Below are 27,466 nucleotides of genomic sequence, written 5' to 3' on the forward strand. Positions count from 1 at the left end.
ATGTGTTCAACATGGTTGAACATGTTGTTCAACATGAAACCATGTTTTCATCTTTTCTGAGCTTTATTGACTGTAAGAGACCATCTACTACTTACTTTCAGAAACCATCTAGGGTAGAAGGAGATGGAAAGTGTCGTAATCTGTTCATATGATGGCATCCATTAGGTAAATGGCAGAGATGTCACGGGGCGAACTCAGGAAGAGCTCGTGGCCATGCTGAGGAGCACCAAGCAAGGAGAGACAGCATCACTGGTCATCGCCCGTCAAGAAGGAACTTTTCTTCCCCGAGAGCTGGTAATGTTCAAGTCTTAATGAATCCTCAGTGCAGAGTTTAGTGTACCCAGTGAATTCATAATAGCCGAGAGATCAGTTTTAAGTCACAGGTTTCATTTGTAATAAGAACCGAATCACATGAAGAGTATTGTGTCCCATCTGGGGTTATCATGGCTTTATGATGTTAATGCAGTGAGTTGGACATATGCCAGTAGTGCTTCTGGGGTACAAATACAAACACCCTTTTAAGGAAGCAATTTAACAACATTCAACTAAATAAAATATACTTTGAGTGTGTGCTCTATGTTAGCTTTATGCAAAACACAGTCAGCAAAAATGGTTGTGGGGCCACCTTAATGTAATTTGCAGTCTAAATGGAAATAAAATATAACCAAGTATTCAAAACGATGAAGGTGATGAAAAAGAACTGTAGGGTGCTATAGTAACATGTAACAAGGAATTTAACCTTGTCGTGAGGGCTGGGAAATGTATTCTGAGGAAGAGAGTTTTAAAGTCTTGTTAAAAGTGTATGCTCTTTGACCTACTAACTACTCTTCTAGGAATCTGTCCTAAACTGATCATCAAAGATGTGGAAAAACTTCATGTACATTGATTTTTTTTTCTCAAGTCCTTTTTATTGTAGTGATCTGTTAGGCACTGTACAACCATATGGTAGGTATTGGTTAGATAAATAACTAGATAGCTCTCCAGTGAAATGTCATAGTTACTCAAAATGGTCTCTTTGACAAACTGATCATAATATGAGAAAATGTTCACAGTACATTAAGTAAAAAAGTAGTATATAAAGATGATATATGCAGCATGATCAAATTACAGTAAAATATCTTTTTTAAAAAATCCAAAGAACTGACAAGAGATGGACCCACAATGTTGAGATTATGTGAGATTTTAATTTTCTCATTTTTAAAATAATGAACACATATTACTTTATTATTGACATATATATTTAAGAAGGCTATACAAAATCCATCTGACTTTTATAACTCATAATAAAAAGGAATAAATGTGGAAAAATGACTTTTAATTACCCTTTTATTTTTATTTTATTTATTTTGAATCTATATAAGAAATGACAAAGGTACATATAGGTAACATGTTAGATTCCCAGAGTTAGATCATCAGAACCGGTAGGCCTTAGTTGAGAAAACTCACTGGAGTTAGCTTGGAAAAGAGAAAGTTTAGGACACATTTTTATTATTGCTAACAAGGATGTATGGAGTTATCGTGTGGATTAAAAAGTAGACTTACAATGTTTCTTGAGGTAGTTTCTATCCATTAACATACTTGTGTATGTATTACTTGTGTAATCTAACAATTTACTAAGTAAATGCTGTTCACTAAGTTGGAGGTTCTGGGGATACAAAAATAATTAAGACTCATTTCCTGCCCTCCTTGACTTGGTACCAGAACAAATATTTGGAAGTGATAATGTTACAAGTTACAATAGTTTCTGACTGTTGGAGCTGTCCAGGAAGAAAACAGGCAACTTAGAATATTGGAACAGAGCCAGCCTCACCATCTGTCAGAGATGCGCTAGAAAAAATTCTCCCATCGATAAGGTGAGAAGACTAGATGAAGTCTAAGATATCTCCTCTAAGCCTAATATTGTACCTATGTTTATATTCATAATCAAATATACAGCCTTCCTGAATCACCTCTTTCATATATTAATGCTTCCTACTATTGACCGAAGGACCTCCTTCCCACCACTTTTCCAGGCCTTCCTTCTCTTTCCCATCATCTTCTCCATTTTGCCTCTTGCCCTATTGAATGCTCAGTAAAACAGAGAAGGGAAGAAGAATGGGTAGTATAAGACATAAAGACTATATTCTCCCCTTCTTTCCTCTACTTGACTCCTCCATTGCCAGCCATCTTGCAAGGAAGAACCTTGCATTTCTCATTTCCTCACTTAGGCTTTTTAGTCTTCCTAAAAAGAAATGCTGCAGAAACTTGGAGTTCAGATTTTTTTTTTCTAAAATGCAGATGGGTTTTTCTTTCAATCCTTTATTTATCCAAAGACCGCGGTCTTTCTCTACAAGGATTACAGAATAAAGCAATTAGAAAGAGGCAACATGTATATAGAACAGGAAACCCTTCACTTCTTGTCCAACTCTTGGTTGCATGAGATAAAACTTAGAAAACTTTGGTGGGACTATGTACTTACATCAGGAATGGGAGAACCAGGAAAGAAGTTCTGACCATGTATTCTTTTGAATTATGGTCCTGGAATGAGTGAAATCCTGCATAGAAAGAGAAACATTCCAGGGGAGCCAGCATGGCTCAGTCATTAAGCCTCTGCCCTCAGCTCAGGTCATGATCCTGGGGTCAAGCCCCTCATCAGGCTCCCTGCTCAATGGGGAGTCTGCTTGTCCCACTCCCATTGCCCCTCCCCTCTGCTTGTGTGCTGATGCTCAGTCTCTCTCTCTTTTCTCACACATGCATGCTCTCTCGAATAAATAAATAAAATCTTTAAAAAAAAAAGGAAGAGAAAGAAATATTCCAGTCAACAAAAGAACCTAATATCAGAGCTCCAGCTAAGAACTCACACCCTAATGAGGCCTTAGTTTACCATCTAATAGTTCCTTTTACCCCTTTGCCAAGTCTTCTAGAATTCCTAACTTGGCAGCTAATCCTTCCTCCTGGAAGCTCCCTCCTTCCCCCAGGCAAGGCGGAGAGGAATACTGACCTTACCCGGATTGAAACTGAATGCTTTCTCAATCACAGACAATTGCATCTGAAAGTTAATGAATGTAAAAATAGAATTTTCAGAGTAAAGAGGGCTGAAAGAATCAGTATATCCAACTCTAATTTTACAGATGAGAAAACAGAGATTCAGTGTGGCGGAGTAATCTATTAATGGTCCCACCCTGCTTGGGAACTAGAGGCATAGGATTCTTAACACTTGGTGCATTGTCTCTGGAGTTCAACTCTGGAAGCTCAACATCACACAATGTTTCTGTGTGATCTAGAGCAGCTCACAAAATTATTCCAAGGCTCAGTTTCCTTATCGATCTCATGAGATTGTCGTGAAGATTAAAAGAGATCATACATGCAAAGCTCTTGGCATAGTTCCTGGCCAATTATAAGTCTTCACTATATGTCAGCTATAATTCTGCTAGTACCTTGCCACTTCAGTAGTATTAAACACAATAAAAGTACAATACTATACTTTAGATACCTTTTGGAGAAAATAGATCTATTCAGGCTTGCCTGGGATTAACCACTATTTTAAACATTGATTTTTTAATTATCATTTAAAAATATATATATTGCTGTCCAAAATACTGAATTACAAAAAAAAAAAAAAAAAAGAAGAAGAAGAAGAATTTGTGTGTGTTTGAAACTAAATCCATAAGTCAGGCAGCCTGTGTGTTATTAGTTCACTCTCATTTAATAGAATTGAGTGAAATTTGATTTCTATCCCAGAAAGTGACATCATAGGCCAAACCCCCCCAGGGAGCATGTTAAATTAATTGTGCAACTGTGAGATTATGAGTGCAAATAAATTATTTGTTCTCATTGTTTTTTAGTTTTATAACCAAATTTGCAAGGCATGTGGTCAGTATCCCTTCTCCTAGAATTCTCTGGCAAACAGTCTAGACTCTTTAAAGAATATCTGACTTCTAATTATCTAAATATGTGGAATATTCTTTGTAACCACAGCAAAGCAAGGCCTTTGAGGATTATAAGCACCAAGTCATGTAGACCCAGAACCTTGGTTTCTGGAATAGTATTCTTTGTCCAGCCCAGATACCTTCCTTGAGTGCTAAGAGGCAAGAACCATACAGGAAGTTTAAAGAGAGGTCCTGTTTGGCATGCACAGCACTGTGTCACTGTGAGTTACTTCATAGTGTGACATGCACGGGACTATTTGGAAAAACAGAATGAAGAACAGTGTAGTTTATGACACATCTCTGTATTTTCCTTTCAAAAAAAGAAAAAAAAAACTGGAGGTGTTACCACTTTGGTCTCTTCTCTCTTATCATGACTGATGCACACACTTGACTTTCCATTGAAAATCTGGCAGGATGAAGGAAGGACAGCACTTCCTGCTTTTGTCTTATTCTATCTCCTTTGAAGAAAACAAACCGTGTTTACTGTTTTCCTCTTTTGAGAAACCATCCTCTCGCTTTTCTGAAGCCTTGCTGTTTCACGAGCTGGATCCCCTCTTAGCTGCACCGCTCCGCCTGGTTTCCTACTGGTAGGTAAATCTTCCTACTTCCTCGTTATCTTAGCATCTTGTAAAGTCTTAACACTTACAGCCAAGGGAGTCCATGGTCAGCAGTTAGACAGGAAGTCCCGATTTAGGGTGGTCTCTCTCAGATGTGACCCTCTGTCATTCCAAAGGCCTGAGCACCCATTCATTTCCTGATCATTTCTCCTGACCTGCTACTAATTTCGTTTCATGCCTTCCCTCCTGAGCAATTGGTCAGCGTCACAAATGGAGCAGTGCATTTAGCCAACCTTCGTTCCAACTGTGGCAGACTGGGTTGAACATCAAATGAGAAGAATTCATGTACTAGCATCACAACTATTTAAGCCCTTTCTGGTATCTTTACCAAAGGAACTGTGTTTCAAAGGTAATCTTTCCAGAATCCCAAGCTGGAAGACCCTCTGATGTCTTCACCCCCTGACTGGGTGAGAGTTTATTAAAGAGGTGTTCACATAAGGAACATTTTTGCAAAAGGGACTCTGAGATTAGTGTTGGTAATAGAATCCCAAGGTGAAGCTGCTGTGCCTGCATCTGCACTTGATCACTCTGCCACTTAATCAGTGCTTTGTTTGGTGTGTTCAGTGAGAGACATGTTCGACGTTCTCTTCCATCTCTGACGCCCAAAATACTTGTGCAGAGCTTTAGTTTAGGCAAGATCATGAAAAACTAAAGGTTTTCTATTGATGTCATGCTTCTATTTTTTTTTTGAGAGCTTCCGAGAGAGTGGGAATGTGAGAGAGAGACTGTGTTGTTTATCACGTAGGTGCATGTACAGCCAACACACATGTGAATGTCTTCTTTCATTTATTGGGGAGAAAAAAAATTGTGCCATTTCTTTGTTAACCTCTTTAATGTTTCATGTTCTGACCTGCTGCCTTATCTTTAAATTATCCTGAAAATCACAGCAACCCCTGGTGGGTAAAGCGAGCTGAGAACATTTCAAATGTATTTATAATTTCTACCTGCCAAGTTTGCCTGCTATTAAATGCTGGCCTCTGCAAGTGGGATTAACTATATTTCAAGCAAGGAAGTTTCTCCTGCCTGGCATGACTGAGATCCAAAAGGCGGCCAGCCATGTTTGTCATGCCGATTTGATCTTCACATAGAAATAATTGCTTTTGCTGAGGAAAAAAAAAAAATAATACACATGCACCTGTATGTGGACACTCCCCAAACAGCTGCTGAGTTTAGTGTGGTCCAGCGCTGCCATATTTACTGATCCCTGTGGCTGCCTTTGCAGTGACACGTGGCTCCCACTCCTTTACTGTTTATCTTCTTATGAAGTGAAAAATTCATACCTTCAGATGTCAAATTATTTAATATCATAAATCATGAAAGATTTTTCGTTTGAAATCTTAGATGAACCTCATTTAACTGATATATTATTTTATTCCCTTTGGCTATTAGATTCAAATGATTCCATGCTTAATTAACCAAGGTACTTAAGGAAGAATGAATATTATAGCAGCTATTTGTGGATAAGTAGCAGAAATTGAAGGATGATTTCAGAATGATTTGTCTACCTAAACCAAAGTGCAGGAGTTGTGTTTTGGAATTTAAATAATTATGCAGAAATCAAAACGCAGCCATATTTTATGGATTCTCCAAAGAACACAGGTCTTGTGACTTAAGATGGAGTCCTTGCTAAAATATAGTCTCCGTTTCTGCTTCTCTCTACAATATTTTTTCCCAGCTTAGTGCAATTCCATTCAAGCAGTATTCATCTAATCCTAGCCAAGGTTCTGCAACATGAACTCCAGAGATGAATAAGATGTGTTTGTGTCCTCAAGGAGCTTCTAGCCCTATAAAGAAGAGTTATGAGTTGATCAGATTATTCACTGAAGTGTTATGGGGATGCAAAGTTATGGGACCAAGGAAACCTTTAAAAACATCACAGTATTTGAGAAAGGTCTTAATTGAGTAGGGTTTTAAAATGCAGAGCTACAGAGGGGAGGAAAACAGCATCTTCAAATACTCTGAGATTAGAAAACATAAAATACATCAGGAGGATAGTAGGCAGCCCAACTTATCAGCTTACTGGCAAGAGCTAATGTGAGAAAGTGTATTGTTTGGAATAAACTAGAAGAGGTGAAAAGATGTTCAGATACTTGCTAAGAGCTTATTGTATTTGGCTATAATGTAATCATTAGGAGCCTGGGATCTGGGATCAGTCAGAGCTGGGTTGAATCCTGCCTCTACCACTGATTGGCTGAATGGTCTTGATTAAGTTACTTACCTGAGCCCAGCATCACCCCTAACTCAGGGATCAGGGTATTGTTTACCTAAGAGAGTATCAGCATTGGAGATGTGTGTAAAGTACTTAGGGTACAGAATGTAGAGTGGGAATCCCTGCTTTGCAATCTTACTCAACCTCTGTGTCTCAGTTACCTCATTTGTCAAATGAGGATAATAATAGCACCTATCTTGTAGGGTTCTTGTGAGAATTAGCTGAGCATAGATGCTAATACATGGTGAGTGTCAAATAATGTTATCTTCTGTTGTTATTTCCTGTGCCTGGGTACATACTATATGCTCAGAAAATATCTGCTGACTGAATAAATGAAAGCTACACATTATTAAAGCAGATGACATTAGAAGGCTGGAAAAGGTATTGCTAAAGGCACTGTGGTTCCTTCCTACTCTATGTCTAATCTGTATCTAATGCATTATCCTTCCTGATACAATTATTTTAAGCCAAATAAAAATAATATGCAGAGATTTCCTTAAATTTCAAAGCATTAGCAATCTTTGGTTATAGCTACACAAGACAGGATAGGGATAGTGTTAAGACAATGTAAATGAGGGATGCCTGGGTTAAGCATCTGAGTCTTGATTTCAGCTCAGGTCATGATTGCAAGCTTAGGAGATCCAGCCCCCCAGTGGACTCATACTCTGTATGTGGAGCCTGCTTAAGAGTCTCTCCCTCTTCTTCTGCCTCTCCCAACCTTAAAAAAAAAAAAAAAAAAAAAAAAAATCCAGACGATAAATGTTGATTTAAGTAGTTTAAATTATCATGAATACATTTGCATAATCTAGTTGTAGTTTACTTGTAAAGATGTATACTGTACACAAACAATAAGTATCATTGCCTAATATTTTAAAATACTAGATTTCTTTTAAATGTTAAAAGTATTTTAAAGTATTCTTTAAGTGCTTTAATCTCAGTTGAGGTTCTCAGTTTGAGAACTCAGTGAGGTTCTCAAAGTGTGGTCTCAGATCAACAGGATACCATTACCTCGGAATTTGTCACACCTGTGAATTCTCAGGCTCCTTTCAGACCTGAGGAATCAGAAACTCTAGGATCTCAGCTAAAGATGTATTTTGACAAGCCCTCCAGATGGTTCTGGTGCTTACTCAAGTTTGAGAAGTGTTGGAATAGTGGTTTTGTTATAAAGGACACAAAGGCCTATAGCATAACTTAGTGACTGTAACTGACTAGTTCCAATAACCAAATTTTCAACTTTTTCTTTCTGTTCTGCAAACAATTTTTTGCTCTGGGAAAAATACCCTGTGAAAATTTGAGACCAATTGAGTTGCATCTCTTTGGTCATGTGCCTCTCATTTTGGCAAAGGGCCAGTGCTGAGCACAATCCGGTTACTCAACTCAATTACACCTGATTCATTTAGGCAAACTCAATTGTACTTGACTTTTTCAGGCCCGACTCGATTGTGCTTTTAAATTTCCACACTCAATTTGATTGTGCTCAAAATTTGTTGTGTGCCACCTTGTAACTTGTAGATTTAAACACATACCAAAGAGAAGTGCTTCTAGGGCAGTTTAGAAGATTGGGTTGATATTTGTTTGCAGTTACACCTCTGTCCCTTCTCCCTTCCTGTCTCCAAGAGGGGATGCTATAGGGTGAGATATGCTCCTTTGGCCCCTTACATGGACCATGTTCTACACTCCCCCATACTGCTATGGTCGGACTCATGGCAAAGATTTCAGAGCTCCTGAGAATGTGATCCTCATTTACTGTCTCAAAGCAACTATGTTTAGCTATTACTATCTGTCTTTAAAATCATGAAAATGAGGCACAGAGACATTGCTCCTTACCAAAATTTACATTGTCAAAATCTGAATTTTTTTTTTTTTTTTAGATTTCTACCTCACCAAATTGAGCATCACACCTTCCTTCAGTTGTGCTGTGTACCAAGTGACTAGGTCCTTAATCTTTGCCAAGTTTTTGAATGCGTTCAATAACCCACATGGCTGAGGGATTAGCCGTCATGGGCTACTCCCTGGGAAGTACTTATACCTGAAAGAATTGTACTGAACCCTTGTCAGCAAAATCTAGTCTTGATAAAATAGATGATGATAAATGCTCTGGTTCAGCATTATTAAAACAGATGGAGGAAGTGCTGGCCATTTTGCCTGGTTGTATGGCTTCCAGGTGTCAGAATGAAAATACTTAATGACTTTTATCACAAGACTGGTTTTGTTGGAGACTGGAAGGTAGTGGAAGAAGAAGTGTTCTCTGCTGAAAAGGAGCTCTCGTGACATTTCAGAGAACTGGGGCCTAATTACATTTTCCTGCAGTGTTAAGGATGAAGGGCCATGAGATCCGGCTGCACTCTCATGCCACAAGACGTATGTCTTATTAGTGGCCACTGTGACCATGATTAGGCTTCTGGAGGTTAGATTAAAAAGAAGAATTTTCTAAACATACATGTTTAAACAGCTCAGAAAAAGTAATATTGTAACCAACCACAGATTATATCCTTCTTATTATCCAGTTAGCCAAATGTTTCCAATAATTCATGCCAGCTGTTGATATGGAGCAGCTGGATGAGGAGGTGGCTACATAACTTGGGGGATGACCTTGATTTGCTTAATTACCTCTCTGCCTGTGATCAGTGCGTTTGTTAAGGTACATTTGGTGTAAGATAAGGAAATGCATTCATTTTGTAAAGGATATTTAAAGATTAAGAGAAAAAAGTTATATCCTTAATTGATCGTGGTTGACTCTCCAGCTGTTAATAAAGTAAATACCGTACTTGTGAAACCGCCACTACAGTCCATTTCATTTTGAAAGTGTATTTAGAGGTTTGAACATGTTTCATCTGCCTGTTTTTCAGGAAAATGTGTGATCTTTATCATTAAAGAATATCAGCTGAAGATTGCTACTTCTTTTTTTTTTTTTTTCCCTTTCCTCCTAAGGGCTGATAAAACAGAGATAGACACTTAGATCACAATCTGTTGCCACTTACCTCTTCCTATGCCCCGTCCCCAAAGATTCTCTGGGCAATGACTTTTAAATATGTTCTCATTATTTTTAATGAGTGTGCAGAACATATGACGCAGAATGCACGAAAGATAGGTGCCCTTGTACTGAACTTGTCAGATATAATAAAATGTTGAAGGAGTTAAGATGCATTTTCCTTTAAGATATTATAATTATTTAAATTAAGATGCCCAAGTACAAATCACATGGTATTTCAGCTCCTGTTGCTGCCTAAATGAGGCCCCACCGCCATCCTAGTTCTCCCTTTAAAAAGAATGTTTAATCACAAATGTTAAAAAGACAAAAGAACATTTAATATTGTTATGTCTCTTTAAGTTTACCCTTCTTTAAATCTGCCCTGATGGCAGGATATTCAATTATAAACGAGTTCAATTATGTTTCCTGGCCACTTATTGAGTTATGTGAAGGACTTTTATCACCTAGTCTTTCCGTAATTAATTCTTTGCATTTCTTAAAGGCTTAGGACCAAAGGAAGGATTGTTTAACAGCTTGAAATGTTTCAGTTTTCTTACATTTCCTCATTCTCTCCTTTTCCTTCCTCTCTTCTTTCTTCTGACCTATCATCCTGCCTTTCTGGAAGTAAATAATACTCAGTGCAGTATCTATTACAGAATATATTTATTTCTGCATTACATTTCTACGTTAAGATGCCAGGTGGTGATGAAGAGGAAGATAATGGTACATTACATTAAATTACATTAAAATGCCAGGTGGTGATGAAGATGGAGGTAACTAAAGGTAGGAGAATAGAGAAAAATATCCTTAAGAACAGCAAATCTCCGCTTGATAGTCATTATTCGTCAATATTGGAGTCCATTTTATGGAACTCTTGGCCTTAGCACCCTGCAAGGGAGTTACAGACTTTCAAATTAACTTGAAAGTGCTTACTTTCTCCCTCCTCTCCTTCCTAGAAGCTACATATTTCATCTGTAGACACTTGACTTCCCACTGGAGGGGAAGAACACACAGAAACAAACAAAAACTAAACAAAACAAAAACCTCAAAATGGCAAAACACAAAAACACCCAAGCAACATATCTTACCAGTTACTTGCTTATATTCCATCTCCTTGAGACCAAGTGTTTCTTTCTTTGGCACTCTAGAGAGATTTGCATTCAGGAGAATTGTCTGCCCTCTACTTCCCTTTATTTCTGGGTCCATGCAGATGATAAAAGGACTCAGTTGAAAAAAAAAAAAAAAAAGGGACCCAGTTGTTCGACTAAATGCCTATTATTCCCAGGTTAGCTGATCAAATATTTATCAAACATTTTTGGTGCTAGATGCTGTGCCCACACACTGTGTGTTCTAAAATGTACTAAGAAATGATCAACTGAGGATCTGAACTCCAAGAATTTCTAAGACAATCCTGAGTGTCATTAGAGAAAAAAGAGTATAGCATGCTACCTATCATCTGTAGGGAAGTTTAATCAGAGGGGTATAGTTAGACACATTTTTTTGTAGTGGCACAAATGTAAGGAATAAGCAAAGAGGTTAAGAGTGAACCAGAAGTTATATAAAAGGAAGAAATCAATAAGGACTTTAAAATTCTGAAAAATTTCATTTTTGAGATGGTATTCTTTTTGGCCATGGATAGAGTCAAAGACGCAAGCAAAGTAGGAAGTTCAGGGATGCAGAGAAGCATGAGCCAAAGGCAGGAAGGAAAACTGAGGAAAAGGGAGGAGCAGAAGAAAGGAACATTTTGGTCATAGTAATAAAATTGTTGGCTACTTATGTTATCACGTGAGCAAAATTTGTGTGTCTATAACAAGACTATTTCCAGGGATAATATTGAAATCCATCAAATTTAAGATCTATCTTAGGCCCTCTTTTGTAAAGTCTGTATTCTTAAGTTCTCTGTTTATAAGTTCTGTGTTTGGGTTTATTCCTGCAGCCAACTGGAGCATCTGCTAGGCAGGAAGGTTCCAGATGGTCTCCTTTACATGGTTGCCAGTTGGTTCTGGCTGTTGGGTGGGGCACCTTGGTTCTAGTTAATGAGTCTTCTCATCCTCTAGAAAGCTGGTCCAGCTTCCTTAGAAGTCATTCTTGGAACAACAAAAACAAGATGCAGGGGCTCTTTAGGCCTAGCCTTGCAAGTTGCACAGTGTCACTTCTGCCTCATTCTCTTTGTCAAAGCAAGTCACAAAGCCCATTAGGATTGAGTGGATTGGTGGATGGATGCCATGATTGGCTGGAAAGAGCAGCAAAGTCACCTTTCAAGGAGGCATAGCTCCCCGGGGCCAATATTGTCACAACCTCTCGCCTTAGGTTAGGAAAGCTGAAGAGAACTCTGTTCTATAGCAGAATGAATGTGGCCCAAGAATGTGAGATTCATATTATGGAAGGGCCCAGGACTGCTGCTCTACATGTTCAAGTTTAGAAAAGTCATTTAACTTCTTGGGTCTTATCTTTATTAATTTCATTCACAAAGACTTTCTTGAGTTCTTTTTTGATGCAAATATAGTGTGAGAGAAGCAAAAGGAGAGAAGATAGGCCCCTTTCCCTACTTTGTCGTTCAGCAACAATTTTTAGTCATGATGCTCTTGCTAAACATAAACTCCTGTCCCTATTCTTGTTACTTTTCTTCCCATCCCATGTAGATTTACCTTTCTACAGCAGACACTCACACCCTGGATTGGGGATTTGGGAATAAGAATTGGATTATGGAGACAGTGATAAACTAATAAATAATAAAATTTTCAAGATAAAAAAAGTTGACAATAAACAGAGAAGAGTTTCCTTATCTACAAGACAAGGAGATTGAGTTACTTATACTTAGTCTCATAGACCTCTTCCTACCACAAAATACTCTTCTCTGAATTTCTGTGCATCAAATTTTGGCATGATGCTCAATATAGACAGCACCTGAATTATGAATGATCTCTCTATATATGAATGGGCCACGGGATTGTGCCTCTGAGCATTTGTCTGTTCTGCAATTCAGAAGGCCTTGGGAGCATTTGACCTAAAGAGTGACTTCTCTTAAGTAAATGTAGAACAACATATTGCCAGCAGAGATCTCCCTCATGGCCACCTTTTCGACCTTTTGCCATTGTGGTTCATGTTGTTATAGTTGTTAATACACACAGATGTAGCCCTCCCTCCAGTCTTCTGATGCTACCACAGCTGTGGGTACTGTAAGAGACTTCACTCTCCTATAGTTAGCTTGGAAGGAAATGTGTTCCTTTTTTCCAAAACTAGAAGTTTTGGTGCATTTTCCCTTAAGATATTCTTAAATATAGTCCATCCAATAGAATGTAAATTATTACATAGTGTCACGCTTTGGAGATACTGTGGAATGAATAAAAACCCTGTTGGCTAATTCCAACCAAGCCACAGTTTATCAGTATTCCTTTTGACAGAACGGAAAAATTCAGGTTGTAAGAAGAAGGAAGTTTACAAACAAAATTAAATACAAATTTAAAAACCTAAATACAAACAAAAAAATGTAACCTGCTTTTTAAGTAGAAATTGTCTCATCTGTACCTACAGCCATAGTTTATTTAAAGCTTATTTCCATTACACATAAAGAAAAGTGAATGAATTACAAACACTGTTCATTAAGGTTTTGGCCATCCTTAATGCAGGAAAAAGCTCTCTGGGATCTGAATTCTTCAATTTGAAAAATAGGACTGTGTCAACACTAGCAACTTGTTGAAAACTTGGCAGATATTTTCAATGTAATTATTAATGCGAGCTACCTCAATTCCTCTTTGGTACTAGACAGGTTGTAAATAAATTATATAAATAAATATTAATGCAATTATTAACTTGATAATTTTATGTGCTATGTAGGCATGCAAGGAAATTAAAGATGAAGGCTGCTGAACTTGCATTTGAGGATATACATAACAGTGACTTATCCCCTGTATCATGAAGAGATAGAAGTATACTAGATCGAGCCTTGTCTTCAGCTGCATAACTGAGTACCACTGTAAAATATATATATATATGTAATTTCTCATGCTGGTTAAGTTAATAACATGTCACTATAATTTGTGTACCTCTGAAATAGAAACCAAATCATGTGGGTCCTAGCTGGAAAGGCAAATAGCTACAAACAAGCCTAGTGGCTTACTTTTCTAAAAGCCCAGCCTTTGCTGTCAGATAGTAGTTCAGAGGTTCCTCTTTAACCTGTAGGGTTTCTTACAGAAAAGAATAGCAATAGCACGTAAACGTCTTACTTCCTTCACAGCCCTTTGAAAATGTAACCCAAGAATTGCGTTGCCTCTCACCCCTCGGCTCCCAATAGCTCTCAAGGGAGTTGGCATGTCTTATCAGACTGAAGCAGCCACGCAAGGGCAGCCAGCACATTGAGAGGCCAGGGCAGTGTGATGGTCAAGGCCAGTGGGCAGGTAGTGAAAGGCCTCTTGCTGTGTTAAACAAATGTGGTTTCCTTCCTGGCTTCCACAGGAGCTAATTTTGTTTTTCACTTCTCTTCTGGCATCAGAACAATAAGGACTCGTAAGGCCACTCTGCCTGTGAGGAGATGTGCATTAGATTATCATAAATCCACAGATAAAAAGTACAGTGGTCAATGAGACCAGGCGTTCCTGGATAAAATAAAAGGTTTAATTGAAAGTGTTGTCCCAGGGGAAACATGATTGAGCATGGTATTGAGTAGACATTAATTACCTCAGACCAGAGAGCGAAGAAAGTAGAAGGAAGACCATTCCATTTATTTAAGTTCCCAAATCTTCTCTTTAGAGAAGGTGGGGGATTATTATAATAGAGAGCTAGGAGGGAAAAGTGACTTTTTGTTCATATACAATGTTCTTAGAACACCATTAATATTTTTTAGGCAGTCACAGCTGAATTTTCTGCTAATACAGATATTTTTGTTACAAGTAAGCGATTGAGGCAGTTCACAAGGTACTGATAGTCTGAATAAGGGTTAAAATTGATACATAGCTATTCTATTGTTATAGCATATTAGTAAATAAATTGCATTTATTCATAATTCTAATTTTTTATTATTTATATTTCTTAGTTTGGTTTTTAGAATGTTGGGTTTTCATCTTCCAGCATAACAGAAAAAAGAAGTTGAAGAAGCATCTGAACATACGGTACCCATTAAACACTAGACAGCTTGCTCTATATCACTAAAATATGGCTGCCTTTATAAATCACGCATGTTTGTTTAGCCAATGCCCTACTTTTGATGTGGCTAAAATAATGGGATGAACCCTACGTTGACAGAGACAAAGTCTAGGATCAAGGACTGTCTTAACAAGAAAATAATTGGTCAGGTGGCTCTTCTACCAGCCATTAACATATTTGAATTATGACTTTGATTCTTCTTTCAGGTCAAATAGCATATAAAAAATATTCTGGATTACCCATGCCTAATATGGAATGGTTTCGAAAGGCAAAGGCAGGGAGATACCAAATATATTGAGAGCGTTTGATTTGGTGTTTGTAGAAAATGCTGCCTGATTTAGTAAAACAAACAAAAACTGTCAAAGCAACTTTTAGTTTATTTGCTTCTCAGTTTTATTTAGGAAAGTGAAGTCACTCAGTAAGTGAATTTAAACTTCTCACCGATTGTTTAGGAGTTGATAAAGACACAATCTTTGTTTAAGATGTGGAAAAAAAATGCTTCTTTAGGGTTAATTTGAACAGAGTAGTTGCCAAATAGTACCAGCTGTCATAATAAAGTAGGGTGAATGACAGATTTACTCCACCCCATATCAAAACTCAAGAGCGGATATGGTGATCAGATGAGCCAAAATAAATGTGAGTTCTTAGAAACATTTGTGAGCTATTTTCTTGCATAGCTCAGCCCTTCATAGGCATTACTGTGCCAACAGGTCGTGATTAAGCTTAGCATTGTAGTAAATGAGGAAGCAGAATTTGTTGCTGTATACATCCCAAATCCACTACCTGATATTCCAAAATTCCACTTGATGATGGTGGTCAGGATGATAGTGGTCCTAAGTATTGGAACCTAATTAGCAGTTTTAAAAATATTTCTTAATATTAAGGAACTGTGGCCCATATTGAACTACAGTGGAAGAACTAACTGATCCAACGCTTACCAGCAGTGTATTTACCATGCACTTGTTGCCAGGCATGTACTGGAATAAGGTGTTAGTGGTAGAAATAGAAGTGGAATGGCCCTTGTTGTCCTTGAGGTCCTTGAAGATTCATATACTAACAAATAAATGTAACATAATGTGATTATTTTGTGTAGAGTGCTACAGAGACCAGATGAGGGCCCAGCTGTAAAGAGCAGGTAACAATGGAGATGTGCTTTGATGGGTAAGTAGGAGTCAACCAGAAGGTGTCAAAGTGGGAGGAGAGGAAAAGAATGAGTTTTAGGTAGAGAGAAACCCATCCAAATAAGAGAAGCCCCTTGTGACAGTTAATTAATTAGTTTTAGTTCTATCCAACAAGCATGCTGGAAACTTTAGGCTAGAAATGTTAAAAATAGGATTTTATAGATAAGATGCAAGACATGGCTATCACTTTTTTTTAGATTTTGGCCTTTTAATGCCATTGTTTCAGAAAGGGCACTGTGGCAGAGAAGTATTAACAAAATAACTTGTGAAGTCATCCTATTAACAGTTTTTTTTTTATATGTATGCATTGAACCAGATGCTAAACTGGGTTCACAGTTGAATTAAACATAATCCCTGCCTTTGATGAGATCACAATGATAAAGACGAGTTAAGACAGACAGTCCAGGAAATAATCATAAGAATAGAAAAGGTGATGTGAATCATAAGAATGAGAAAAAGAAAGTAAAATGGAGTTCAGAGGAGGGCAAATTGTTTTCTCACTGATAAAATCAGGGAAGGAACAGGAGGCTTATATGCTGAGACACAGAGTCAGAGTGTTTGGAGATATTAAGTAAAAGAGTCTTTTATTCCGTTATACCTTTACTGTTAAATTTCTTTTGAGGGAAAATAATTTCTGCATTTGCTATATATACACATACATGTAAAATAAAGATTTTTTTTCCTTATGCTTGATTTCATCATAAAAATTGTAGTTCTGTACTATCAGAAAAATGCTTGACTAAAAAGATTCATTCACTCACGGTACTTAGATGAGTCTCCCTTTTTCATGTGTCAGCAAGTGAAAATGGAGCTGTGATGGATTAATTAAAAAAAATCCTTAGGCATGAACTGAAGTGAGATGGTCCTTGTTTCATCTTTGATGCATACTTGACTTTGTTGGAAAATGAAGATCCATTAGTTCAGGGAAGAGAGAAGTCCTGCTCAACCTACATCTAGAGAAATACTGATTGGAAGTGTGCTGAACTTTTCCACTTCTTGTAATTACACACTGATTTTACAGGAATTAAAGCCATAGAAATTGCTCCCTTACCCTTGTCCCGCTTTCACATATATATAAAAACAGCAGGGGAGAGGATCATTTGGAAGATGAATACTGAAAAAGAATAATGTAAAGTGAAGACAATATTCAGTAGCCTAAGGCATTTGTTTAGGACTCGAGCCACCTGAGCAGTCCCTTGTAAGAACCTGGCAGAAACAATGCAGGGATGCAGAGGAAGGAATCTTCCCAGATCTAGGCTACCTACTTCCTCTGCCTTGGGGAAATAGCACAGACACAGAAGCCACTCTGAAGTGCAGACTGTAGGATGGTGTCTTAGTTCATTGGGGCTGCTATCATCATATCACAGGTCAGGTGGCTTATAAACAAGGGAAATTTATTTCTCACAGTTCTAGAGGCTGAAACCCCAAGACCAGGGTGCCAGCATGATCAGGTAAAGGCTGTCTTCTGGATCACAGACTTCTCGTTGTATCCTTATATGAAGGAAGTGACTAGGGAGCTCTTTATAAAGCCATTAATCCCATTCATGAGGGTTCCACCCTCATGACACCCACACCTCTAAATATTATCACCCTAGGGATTAAGATTTCAACACATGAATTTGGAGGGACACCAGCAGATGATAACAGAAGGATATATGTGTCAATAGCAGATGTAATACCAAAGGAAAGATAAGATTAAAAGAAATATAAACCCTATGATATATCATTAACCCTTGGTATCTCCTATCTATCTACACATATATATGTATTTTATCCCCATATATAATATATATGTTTCATATATCTATATATCTGTATGTATATTTATATCTATATCACTCCATTGGAGGATGGGATTATTGGTCTCAATTCACTTCCAAATAGTAGCATCCTCTTGTCATAGTCACATTGTGTGAATGTGGTGGATAGTTCTTTTTCACCCATAACCTGTGGACTTGGCCATGTGAATTCATTGGCCAGTTAGATGTTAATGGATGTTTTGTGAGCCAAGGCTTTTTTTTAACAAAGATTTTATTTATTTATTCATGAGAGATGCAGGGTAAGAGGCAGAGACACAGGCAGAGGGAGAAGCAGGCTCCATGCAGGGAGCCCCATGTGGGACTTGATCCCGGGATTCCAGGATCACGACCTGGGCCCAAGGCAGATGCTCAACCACTGAGCCACCTGAACCAAGGCGTTAAAGATACTTTCACATTTGAATTCCTGTCTTTCAGCATATGAGAAAAATGTTTCAGATATCCAGTGGTCTAAGGAAGGTGCTGGATACATGAAGCAGACATGTACCTGCCCCACACTTTGAAGGCAAACCTACTTGAGTCCAACCTAGATCATGCAAACCCCAGTCCACCTGTAGATATGTGAGCCAGAAATAAATGCCTTATTGTTCATATCCCTGTTTGAGCATGGTTTGTTATGCAACATTTTTGTGACAGCAACTGACTGCTACACTTTTCCCCATTAATTAACTCGAGGCAGGTTTCCTTTCTCCCCAGCGTGCTTGTAGTAGTGGGAATAGGGAGGATATATCCACATTTTAATTTTGATGGATTTTTCATACTCCACGGAACGTAAATGACTTCTTATTTTAAAGTCAGTTTTATCTGAAAATTAATTTTAATGGAGTAATTGATTTAATTAAGATAAAATGCAAATTATATATCTTCATCTACATACATAAAGGGCATATTATATATATGGTAAGAACATTCTCATTACAATAGTAAACATGTACTGTGAATTTAAAATGGTTGCTACCCGCTGAGATTTCTCAGTCTCTATTTGGAATTTAGGATTATTTATCATTGATAGTGTTCTAAAGGGGATTGGTTTCCAGCTGGAGTCTCATTAAGTACAACTCAAACGTCAGATAAAGGATAGGGTTAAAATGGCTGTATTTTCATCATATCTTTTTTTTAAAGCCTTCATCAACAAAAAAATTACAGCTTCCTCCAGCCCCCACAAAAATACCACTTTCTTGAGGCTGTGGTAGTACTATTACTACATTGTATCATAATTTAATAAACATGACTGTACTTCAGAGTTCTGTGCCTCAAAGCGAAAGAATATTTATTGAGTCTTCTAGAGAAAATGAGGGTGTCAGAGACATAATCTCTGCCTCTAGAATTCTTGAGTTGGGAAGAAAGCTGTATTATCTTTACTAGAAGAATCATTATGCCCTAAATAATGACACACATACTCAGAATGATGGGTGTTAGAACATTGTTATACTTTTACTCTAGTGGCTTGAGATCTTATTCCATGACTTCCTTAGATTCTAGTGAAAATAACTGTAATCCATTGTCTTTGGACCATCTGTAGAAATCTCCCAATCCAAAACTAAAAACTAAAACTAAAAATAATTGCTCATAAGGAAACTAAATGTCATTTTTTCCCCTTTATGGAATAAGGGCTCCAGAATGTACTTGCTGTTCTATACCTTTGGAAGCCTGGCATGAGTGTACTTTTCTTCTATGATACTTTGTTATTGATGGTGCTAATTGTGACATATGACAGGTACACAAAAGCATGACGCAGAAGTAATAGAACCAGAAAGCTTAACCATGAGGTTGTGTGATATCTCTAGGACGTTTTTACAACCTACATGATTTCTCTCTTCTCTCTAAAGATTTTATTTCTTTATTTATTCATGAGAGTCACAGAGTAAGAGGCAGAGACACAGGCAGAGGGAGAAGCAGGCTCCATGCAGGGAGCCCGATGTGGGACTTGATCCCCGGACTCCAGGATCACCACCTGGGCCCAAGGCAGGTGCTCAACCGCTGAGCCATCTCTGTTCTCTGCTCCGTTCCTTTCTAACTTGACCCTCCCCGCGTTCTCTAAAGCAACATGTCTTTAAATGTATGGTAGGGAATACTTTTCTTCTATGCTTCATGCAAAGGTGTGTTCCATGCTCAAGTGAATTAGAGAATATGTGCTAACATTTTAAAAGCAGTGAGAAGTCCTAAAATAAACCTTTTCCCTAGAATTGTTCATAATACAAACGCTAGGGGTATTTTTCCTCACATAAAATGAAGGTGACCCTGTGTATTAGATTTTACGTGGATCCAAGCCTTAGAAGGAACCAGTTTGATTGGCTTAGTCAGTTCCTGAAACCCTCTCTAACTGGGCGTGGAATTGGTCCAGATCTCCTCAGCAAGCATTAGCCTCTTGTGAACTAAGGTGGGATCAGAAGGCACCTCCAGTTCAGAGAGTTGCCACCGCCTTTCCTGAGCAGTGGACAGGTGACGAGTAGAACAGGCACCATAATTGTCAGGCTCACTTCCATTTGGTGCTACATATTTTTATTTATGTTTAGCTTTTGTTCTGGACAGTTGTGTTGTCTTTTAAAGCAGCTAAGAGCAGGTAGTTTGGCATACAGAGTACTGGAGATACCAAAGATACTGGAAGTATTTCACCTAGGACGCCAGCTTTTCAAATAGGTCTGCTCCTCTAAGAATGAGGGCCCACTCATTCTTCCTTTTCAGAGTATTAAATTATTAAAATCATATCGTTTGTTCTTAAATCTTGTACTCATATAAAAGCGTGTATTCTTGTATTTTAAACACTGAATTATTAACTATAAAAGGTTTAAGACATTTTAATCAGGTTTCTCTAATTCACTTTTAACAGGAAGGAATAAACACAAAACAAAAAAGACCTATTGCTTCTCTATATAAACAAAGCAAGTTCTAGTTTTATTTTTTTAATTTTGTTTTAAGGATTTTATTCATTTATTCGTGAGAGGCACCAGAGAGAGGCAGAGACATAGGGAGAGGGAGAAGCAGGCTCCTTGTGGGGAGCCCGATGCAGGACTCCATCCCAGGACCCCAGGATCACACCCTGAGCCAAAGGCAGATGCTCAACCACTGAGTCACCCAGGCATCCCCGCAGGTTCTAGTTTTATTTAAAATTAAAAAAAAAAAATCCATGCTGTCTGAATGGTAAAATAATCACTTATACTACTTTTCATGACACAAAATATTATATTCATGTCTTCCATGTTTTTCAGAAAAAGTAAAAAACATTGTTGGTGTTACTAAACTGTTGCATTTGCTGTTCTTTCAAGTATATAATAAGTAGGAGGGAGAAAAGGATTGCTCTACGAGTCTTAACTTTGACTTACTTCTGTTAGTTTTAATCTCTTACTACTAAAGTAAGGCATTTTTATATTGAGAAGACAATAAAGAATGGCCATGTTTGACATTTGTTTTGTGGTATTAATCTTTGACTTAAAGAAAATTGTCTTTTGATAAGTGCAGTCAGAAGTCACCTCTTGTGTTCAGTAGTTTCTTTCTTCATCCTTTATAGGGAATGGATATCAAAAAACATGAAAAAGTGTCTCAATTACAAACATTTTGTAGGATTTTCTTCACTCAGGTCTTTGGTTATAAAGTATTTAAAAGTGGATGAATATTTACTTAAGGAGTCACATAAGGGCCTCTACCTAATACATTGATAATCGAGCTACCCACAAGACACCTACATTTAAGAAGGTTCCCCCACTGATTGAGTTAATTATCAACAACCTGTAGTATAATTTAGAAGATTTTTAAATTATCTGCAGTATGACCTCTGACTCGTTCTTGTGAGTTGTCTCTATTGTTCAGAGGAGGAAAGATGTTAAAAGATAATCTGTTGACTTATAAATCACCAAGGGTTCTGCTGATTTCATTTATATATTAGTAGCAGTTGGGGGGAAAGCCCATTACCATTTATTAAAATGCTCATCCTTGGATCACCATTTACCTTTGTATGTGCCTCCTCATCTCTTGCTGTCTTTACTCTGAAAAGTACAATCTAAAATAGAATGCCTCCCAGCTGTTAGAAGGAGCCTCTTATCCCTACTCGAGGGTGATATTCACATTTTGAATTTTATGTAATCCAATTGGCTAAAACCCTTTCATGCTTATAATAACTACACATACTTTTTCAGAAAATGTTAAAAATTCAGAAAATTGTCTTGCAGGTATCTTAGCCTTTCATTTTTATGAAAATTTATTTAGCTATAACGAAAGTTTTATCACCTTAAATTTCTTAGAATTTACCTAGGCAAAAGTTAACAGTGCTTAAGCTTATTATAAGATGTCCTGGCGGAATTGCCAGGTATGACTTTTGCTTTATATAAAATGTATGTGTGTGTGAACACACGCATATGTAAAATATGTTCAATATACACACACATATATTTATATTTCTATATATTCATTTCTTTTTCCCTTAAAGCCCTCTTGTTTGAGCTTTGGTAATTGACAGAATGATTGCATATGAATCATAACTCTTGCATAAAGTAAGCTGCTCACGACACAGACTAATTACACATTTGGGAGGCGAGGCAAAGACATCCAGAGCTTGCTTATGCTGAGCCAAGAGCACAGCATTTAATGAAATGAGGGCCATAAAAGGTTCAGCATGGATGCTTTCAGGTCTGACCTGGGCTTCTGAGAAATTGAACACTGGCCCTGCAGACTGCTGGATTCCCCTGGGCTTTGGAAGGCTGGATTATTACTACCTGCATGCGTGAATCAAGTATTGCTTTGCACTCTGAGAACATTTGTGATTACAGAGATGGCCCTTAAGCAAATACTGTAGATGCCTTGCAAGTCTTCCATATTCTACCTCCCTTTCCTCTTCTCTCACCAAGTAATTACTTTTGATATTTGTTTGATAAAAATGGCTTAGTATATCTGCAAGGTCCAACTATGTAGATTCCTCTGTTTCTTCTTTCCTATTAAATTCTACTCTTCCTCTCCAGGTAATACTGTGAATGGAACAGAATGGCCCTCCCATATTGTTCAATAAACTTTTTGCCAATTATATTCAATGTAGACTGGCCATTTCATATTACAGTGTTGAGTATCTATCTACAAGATGCTTGATAAAAGTTTTTTGGATCACTGTGGTTTACAAAGAATGAGTCTTGTCATTCAGCCAGAATAGACCTATCTTGTTTCTGTATTCTAGCTCTAACGGGTTATTCATTGTGCTTGGGAATAGGGGTAATATTACAGAGAACAAAGTGAGGGAATGGAAAAATAGGAAAAGATATAACTGGATGGGATAGAGAAGGGAAAATATACTTAATTAGGATGATAACAGAATAGCAGCTTTAAGAACTTGAAGAAAGTTTGTATAAAAGAGGTTAAAGGGATTAGTTAAGGCTAGGAGTGCTTAGGCTAAAACATTAAAGTGGCCTATAAAAATTAGAGAAGATAACATTTTACTCACCATTCGGCTTTGTACTTCATTATTTTTTTATTTAATAAAAAATATATAAATATTTATGTGTGTGTAAATATATATAATTTCAGTGTTTTCCCAATTAAAAATTATGTTTTGGTATTGGATTATGAAGTTATTATTTATTTATTTATTTATTTTTAATATATATATTTTTATTGGAGTAAGATTTGCTAACATATACTATGACACCCAGTACCCATCCTGTCAAGTGCCCCCTCAGTGCCTGTCACCCAGTCACCCCATCCCCCACCCCTGCCCACCTCCCCTTCCACTATCCCCTGTTAGTTTCCCAGAGTTAGGAGTCTCTCATATTTTGTCACCCTCTCTAATTCGATTATGAAATTAATATAGAAGATTGTGACCAAATTAAAAATTAAATAAGATAGCATAGAAAATACTAAAATGCATTATGCCCTGGTTAAACACTGTCTTATGAAACTTTTGTTTATATGTGTGTGTGCATATATATGTTTTTGCTTGGATGGATAGGCAAACAGAAAGATGGATGATATACCTTTGGATACTGTATCACAGTGCTTCCCAAACTTGTTGAAATGTAGCGTGAATATTGCTGTTTGCACTATTCACTTAAGATTTGAGGTACATGCTAAAATTTAAAACCATGAACAGTTTAATGTTCATCACAAATTTGTAGCAATGACACATCTCGATGTCTTCATTGATGATTTGATCTGAAGCTGAGCTTAGTTAACATCTCCTTAGGAACAGGAAGTATGATGTGAAAAGGAAAATTGGACTAGGTTACTTTTAAGGTTTCTTATAACAGTGATACTTCATGCTTTTTTAAATTATTTTTAATGTAAAAGCTAATTTGTATAAACCTTAAAATTAATAAAATCTGGTATAGTAGGAATCAAATGTGATGCCAGCAATTTATTTATTTGCATATATATGTATATAATCCCACAAATACATATTTACATATACACATGTATACATATACACAAGCACATACTATTGGACATACACACATCTATATCTATCTATATATATTTATTCATTCAACAAATAATTACCCAGTGCCTATTTTTGAGTCTGGCATTGTTTTAAGCACTGGCAATGCATTGATGGAAAAGGAATCAAAATAATATAAAAGTTTCTACATTCAAGAGACCCTTTTAAAAATAAATAAGCAGGAGTGCCTGGGTAGCAAAGTCAAGTAAGTGTCCAACTATTGGTTTAGGCTCTGGTGCTAATCTCGGGGTCATGAGATCAAGCCCTGTGTGAGGCTCCATATGGCAGAGTCTGCTTGACTCTCCCCCTCTCTCTAAAATAAATAAATAAATCTTAAAAAATAAGTAAACACATATGCAATATGTCATAAATACTGTGGAGAAAAAGCAGGATAGTGGACATGGGTAGGATGGTAGTGAGAGGACATTAAAGCAATTTGAAACTGAATGGTCAGAGAGGACCTCACTAATAAATTGACATTTGAACAGAGAATTTAAGGAAGTGAGGGAAAGAGGGCTGTAGGAATCTAGGGGAGGGGCATTCAAAGCAAAGAGAAGGGGTGACGCAAAAGTCTTGAGGCAAAAGCATGAAGGATGAAGATCATACTGAAGAAAAGAAGAAAGACAATGCAGCAGATATAGGACAAGTAGTAGGAGAGATGAGCAGAGAGAAGGGTCAGGGCACACTCAGCTTATATAGAGGACATTGGCATTTTCTCTGAATGAGGTGGGAAGTCACTAGAAGGTTTTGACTATTTGTTTTGGTGGGACTGCTCTGACTGCTGTGTTGAGAAATAGCCTGAATAGGAAAAAAGTGGAAGCAGGCAGGCAGAAAGGAGACATTAGTATAGAGAGTGTCGGATGAGTAGCAGTGGTGGCTGGATGGTTAGAGAGATAGAATCTGGGTGTGTTTTAAAAGTAGAGCTGACAGGAGTTGCTGACAGGTTGGATATAGAGTGTGAGAGAAGAAGGAAGTCAACAGTGACATTGAGATCTCTTGCTTGAATGTCTGAAAGAATACAGTCGCCATTTACTTGTTCAGGAGGAACAGGTTTAAGGGATGATCTGTTTGGACCTGATAATTTCAAGGTAGAAATCCTAATAGGGTTACTTGTTCATTAGAGAATTAGTTATGTGAATCTAGTTTAGGGGAGAGAGATGGAAATAGAAATTTAGGACTCATAAGCACGTAAATGATATTTAAAACCATGAAATTAGGTGAAGTAACTGCAAAAACGAGGATGGGGAAGAAGGGACAAGATCAGATGCTTGATTCCTTGGACACTAGTATTTAAAGATTGATGTGATGGGAAAGAATCAGCAAATGGAATTGCAAAGTGAAGCAATTCACTGTGAAGTGGGAGGTGAACTAAATGTGAGTGATGTCCTGGGACCAAGAAAAGGAAGTTTTTCAAAAAGCAGAGCTTCATCAATTTGGTCTAATGCCCATGTAGATCAGGAAAGGTAGAAGATGACCATTGACCATCGGATTTAGTAACATGAAAGTCATTGGCGACTCTAAGAAAGATATAAATATACTACACACACATGCACATATATATGCATATATATATAGAACACATATATACACTTTATATTGTGTAGTTTTAAAGAATATATTATACATACTACTATAGGGTAATACATATTATATAGAATATGTGTATGTGTAAAAGTGTGTGTGTGTTAGTCTAAAGATGTGTTTACATCTTCCTATTTAGAAGTGCAATAATATAGCAGATGGTTCTTAAACCTTCATAAATTTCTTTCAGAAACATTTATCTTTTTATAATGATGGACAAATGTTTAGGAAATACAGAAAAATTATAAAGAAGGAAATTAATCCATACTGCAGTGCCAGTAGATAACCACGTTTATTTTTTTCTGTGCCGACATATACACATATGCAGATAGATGAGGCGAGGTTGTGGGGTAGGTAGGTAATAGATGGGGAGGTGTCTGAGGATGTATATATAGTGTCTGTGTTATATAAATGAAATGTACTGTACACATACACTATTATGCTTAATGTCATATTCTCACATCAGTAGAAGTCTTTATGTTAATACTATTTTATAGAAGTCAATGATTCTTAATAAATAAAGCACAAATCAGCATATATATATAAGCATAACTAACCTAACAAACATCACTTGATGGGCTAAATTTTTCTTCTGAGTTATATTAATAAAAGTCAGCATTCTGTATATGTACCGATAAATTCATTATTTATCACTTTTCTTACTCTGTTAATCCCCCACAGATCATATTTCAGCCTTTAGAAAATTAGCTGCCATATAACCAGAGACATAACTAAGTGCAGAGTTCCATGAATAACAAAGTGGTCAGTCACAAACCTATGAGCCTGAAACTTAGTCATTTGCAAGGGAACTTTTACTGCCCCCCTTTCTGGGACTTGGGAACATACCAGCAGGCAGCAGTGCAGTCTCAAATACCTCTCTGGACCCTACTTACCTTAAACTTGGCTGTACTTGGCAATTGTTAACTCAGGCCAGTTGTTATCAACTAGAAGTGATTTTGAGCCCAGGAGACATTTGGCAGTGTCTGAAGGCATTTGGGATTACCGTAACTGGGGAAGGAAGTACTACTGGCATCTAATAGGTAGTAGCCAAAGATTCTGCTGATTGTCCTGTACTACATAGGACAGCCCTCCGTAACAAAGAATTATCAGGCCCCAAATATCAGATTGAGAAAGCGTTAGTTATACACTCCGGGTATAGGGGATCCCTGGGTGGCTCAGTGGTTCGGCGCCTGTCTTTGGCCCAGGGCGCGATCCTGGAGTCTCGGGATCGAGTCCCGCATCGGGCTCCCGGCATGGAGCCTGCTTCTCCCTCTGCCTGTGTCTCTGCCTCTCTATCCCCTATCTCTGTCTCTATCTCCCTCTATCTGTGTCTATCATAAATAAATAAATCTTTAAAAAAAAATAAACTCCGGGTATAGGCTGACCCCGGGTGGGTGCTCGGGCATGTGGGCATCCATCCTGGGCCTGGCTCGAGGAACCTCATGGAGTTTGTATCTGGAGACATGGCCTCTCCAGTGGCAAAGAATAAGAAATGATTAAAAAAAAAAAAAAAGAGGAATGAAACTCACAAGATTTCCTTTCTTATGCCAGCCTTGTATCTGGATTTCTCCCCTCTCTGGATAACTGGAGTGGAAAAAGCAAGGAGTACTCCTGGCACAGTGTGG

At 37.6% G+C, this 27,466-nt stretch overlaps 1 protein-coding gene across 4 annotated transcripts in view; it reads left to right on the top strand.

The window, feature by feature from the left end:
* PARD3B (par-3 family cell polarity regulator beta) overlaps positions 1 to 27,466 on the top strand; it is a 980,882-nt gene that overhangs the window by 537,139 nt on the left and 416,277 nt on the right. For all 4 annotated transcript variants that reach the window (XM_038585495.1, XM_038585493.1, XM_038585496.1 and 1 more), the window contains exon 10: positions 166 to 294. In XM_038585495.1, the coding sequence (XP_038441423.1) occupies positions 166 to 294 (129 nt within the window). The remainder of the gene's footprint in view (positions 1 to 165; positions 295 to 27,466) is intronic.

The sequence above is a fragment of the Canis lupus genome, chromosome 37, assembly GCF_011100685.1.
Source record: "Canis lupus familiaris isolate Mischka breed German Shepherd chromosome 37, alternate assembly UU_Cfam_GSD_1.0, whole genome shotgun sequence".
Taxonomy (NCBI): domain Eukaryota; kingdom Metazoa; phylum Chordata; class Mammalia; order Carnivora; family Canidae; genus Canis; species Canis lupus.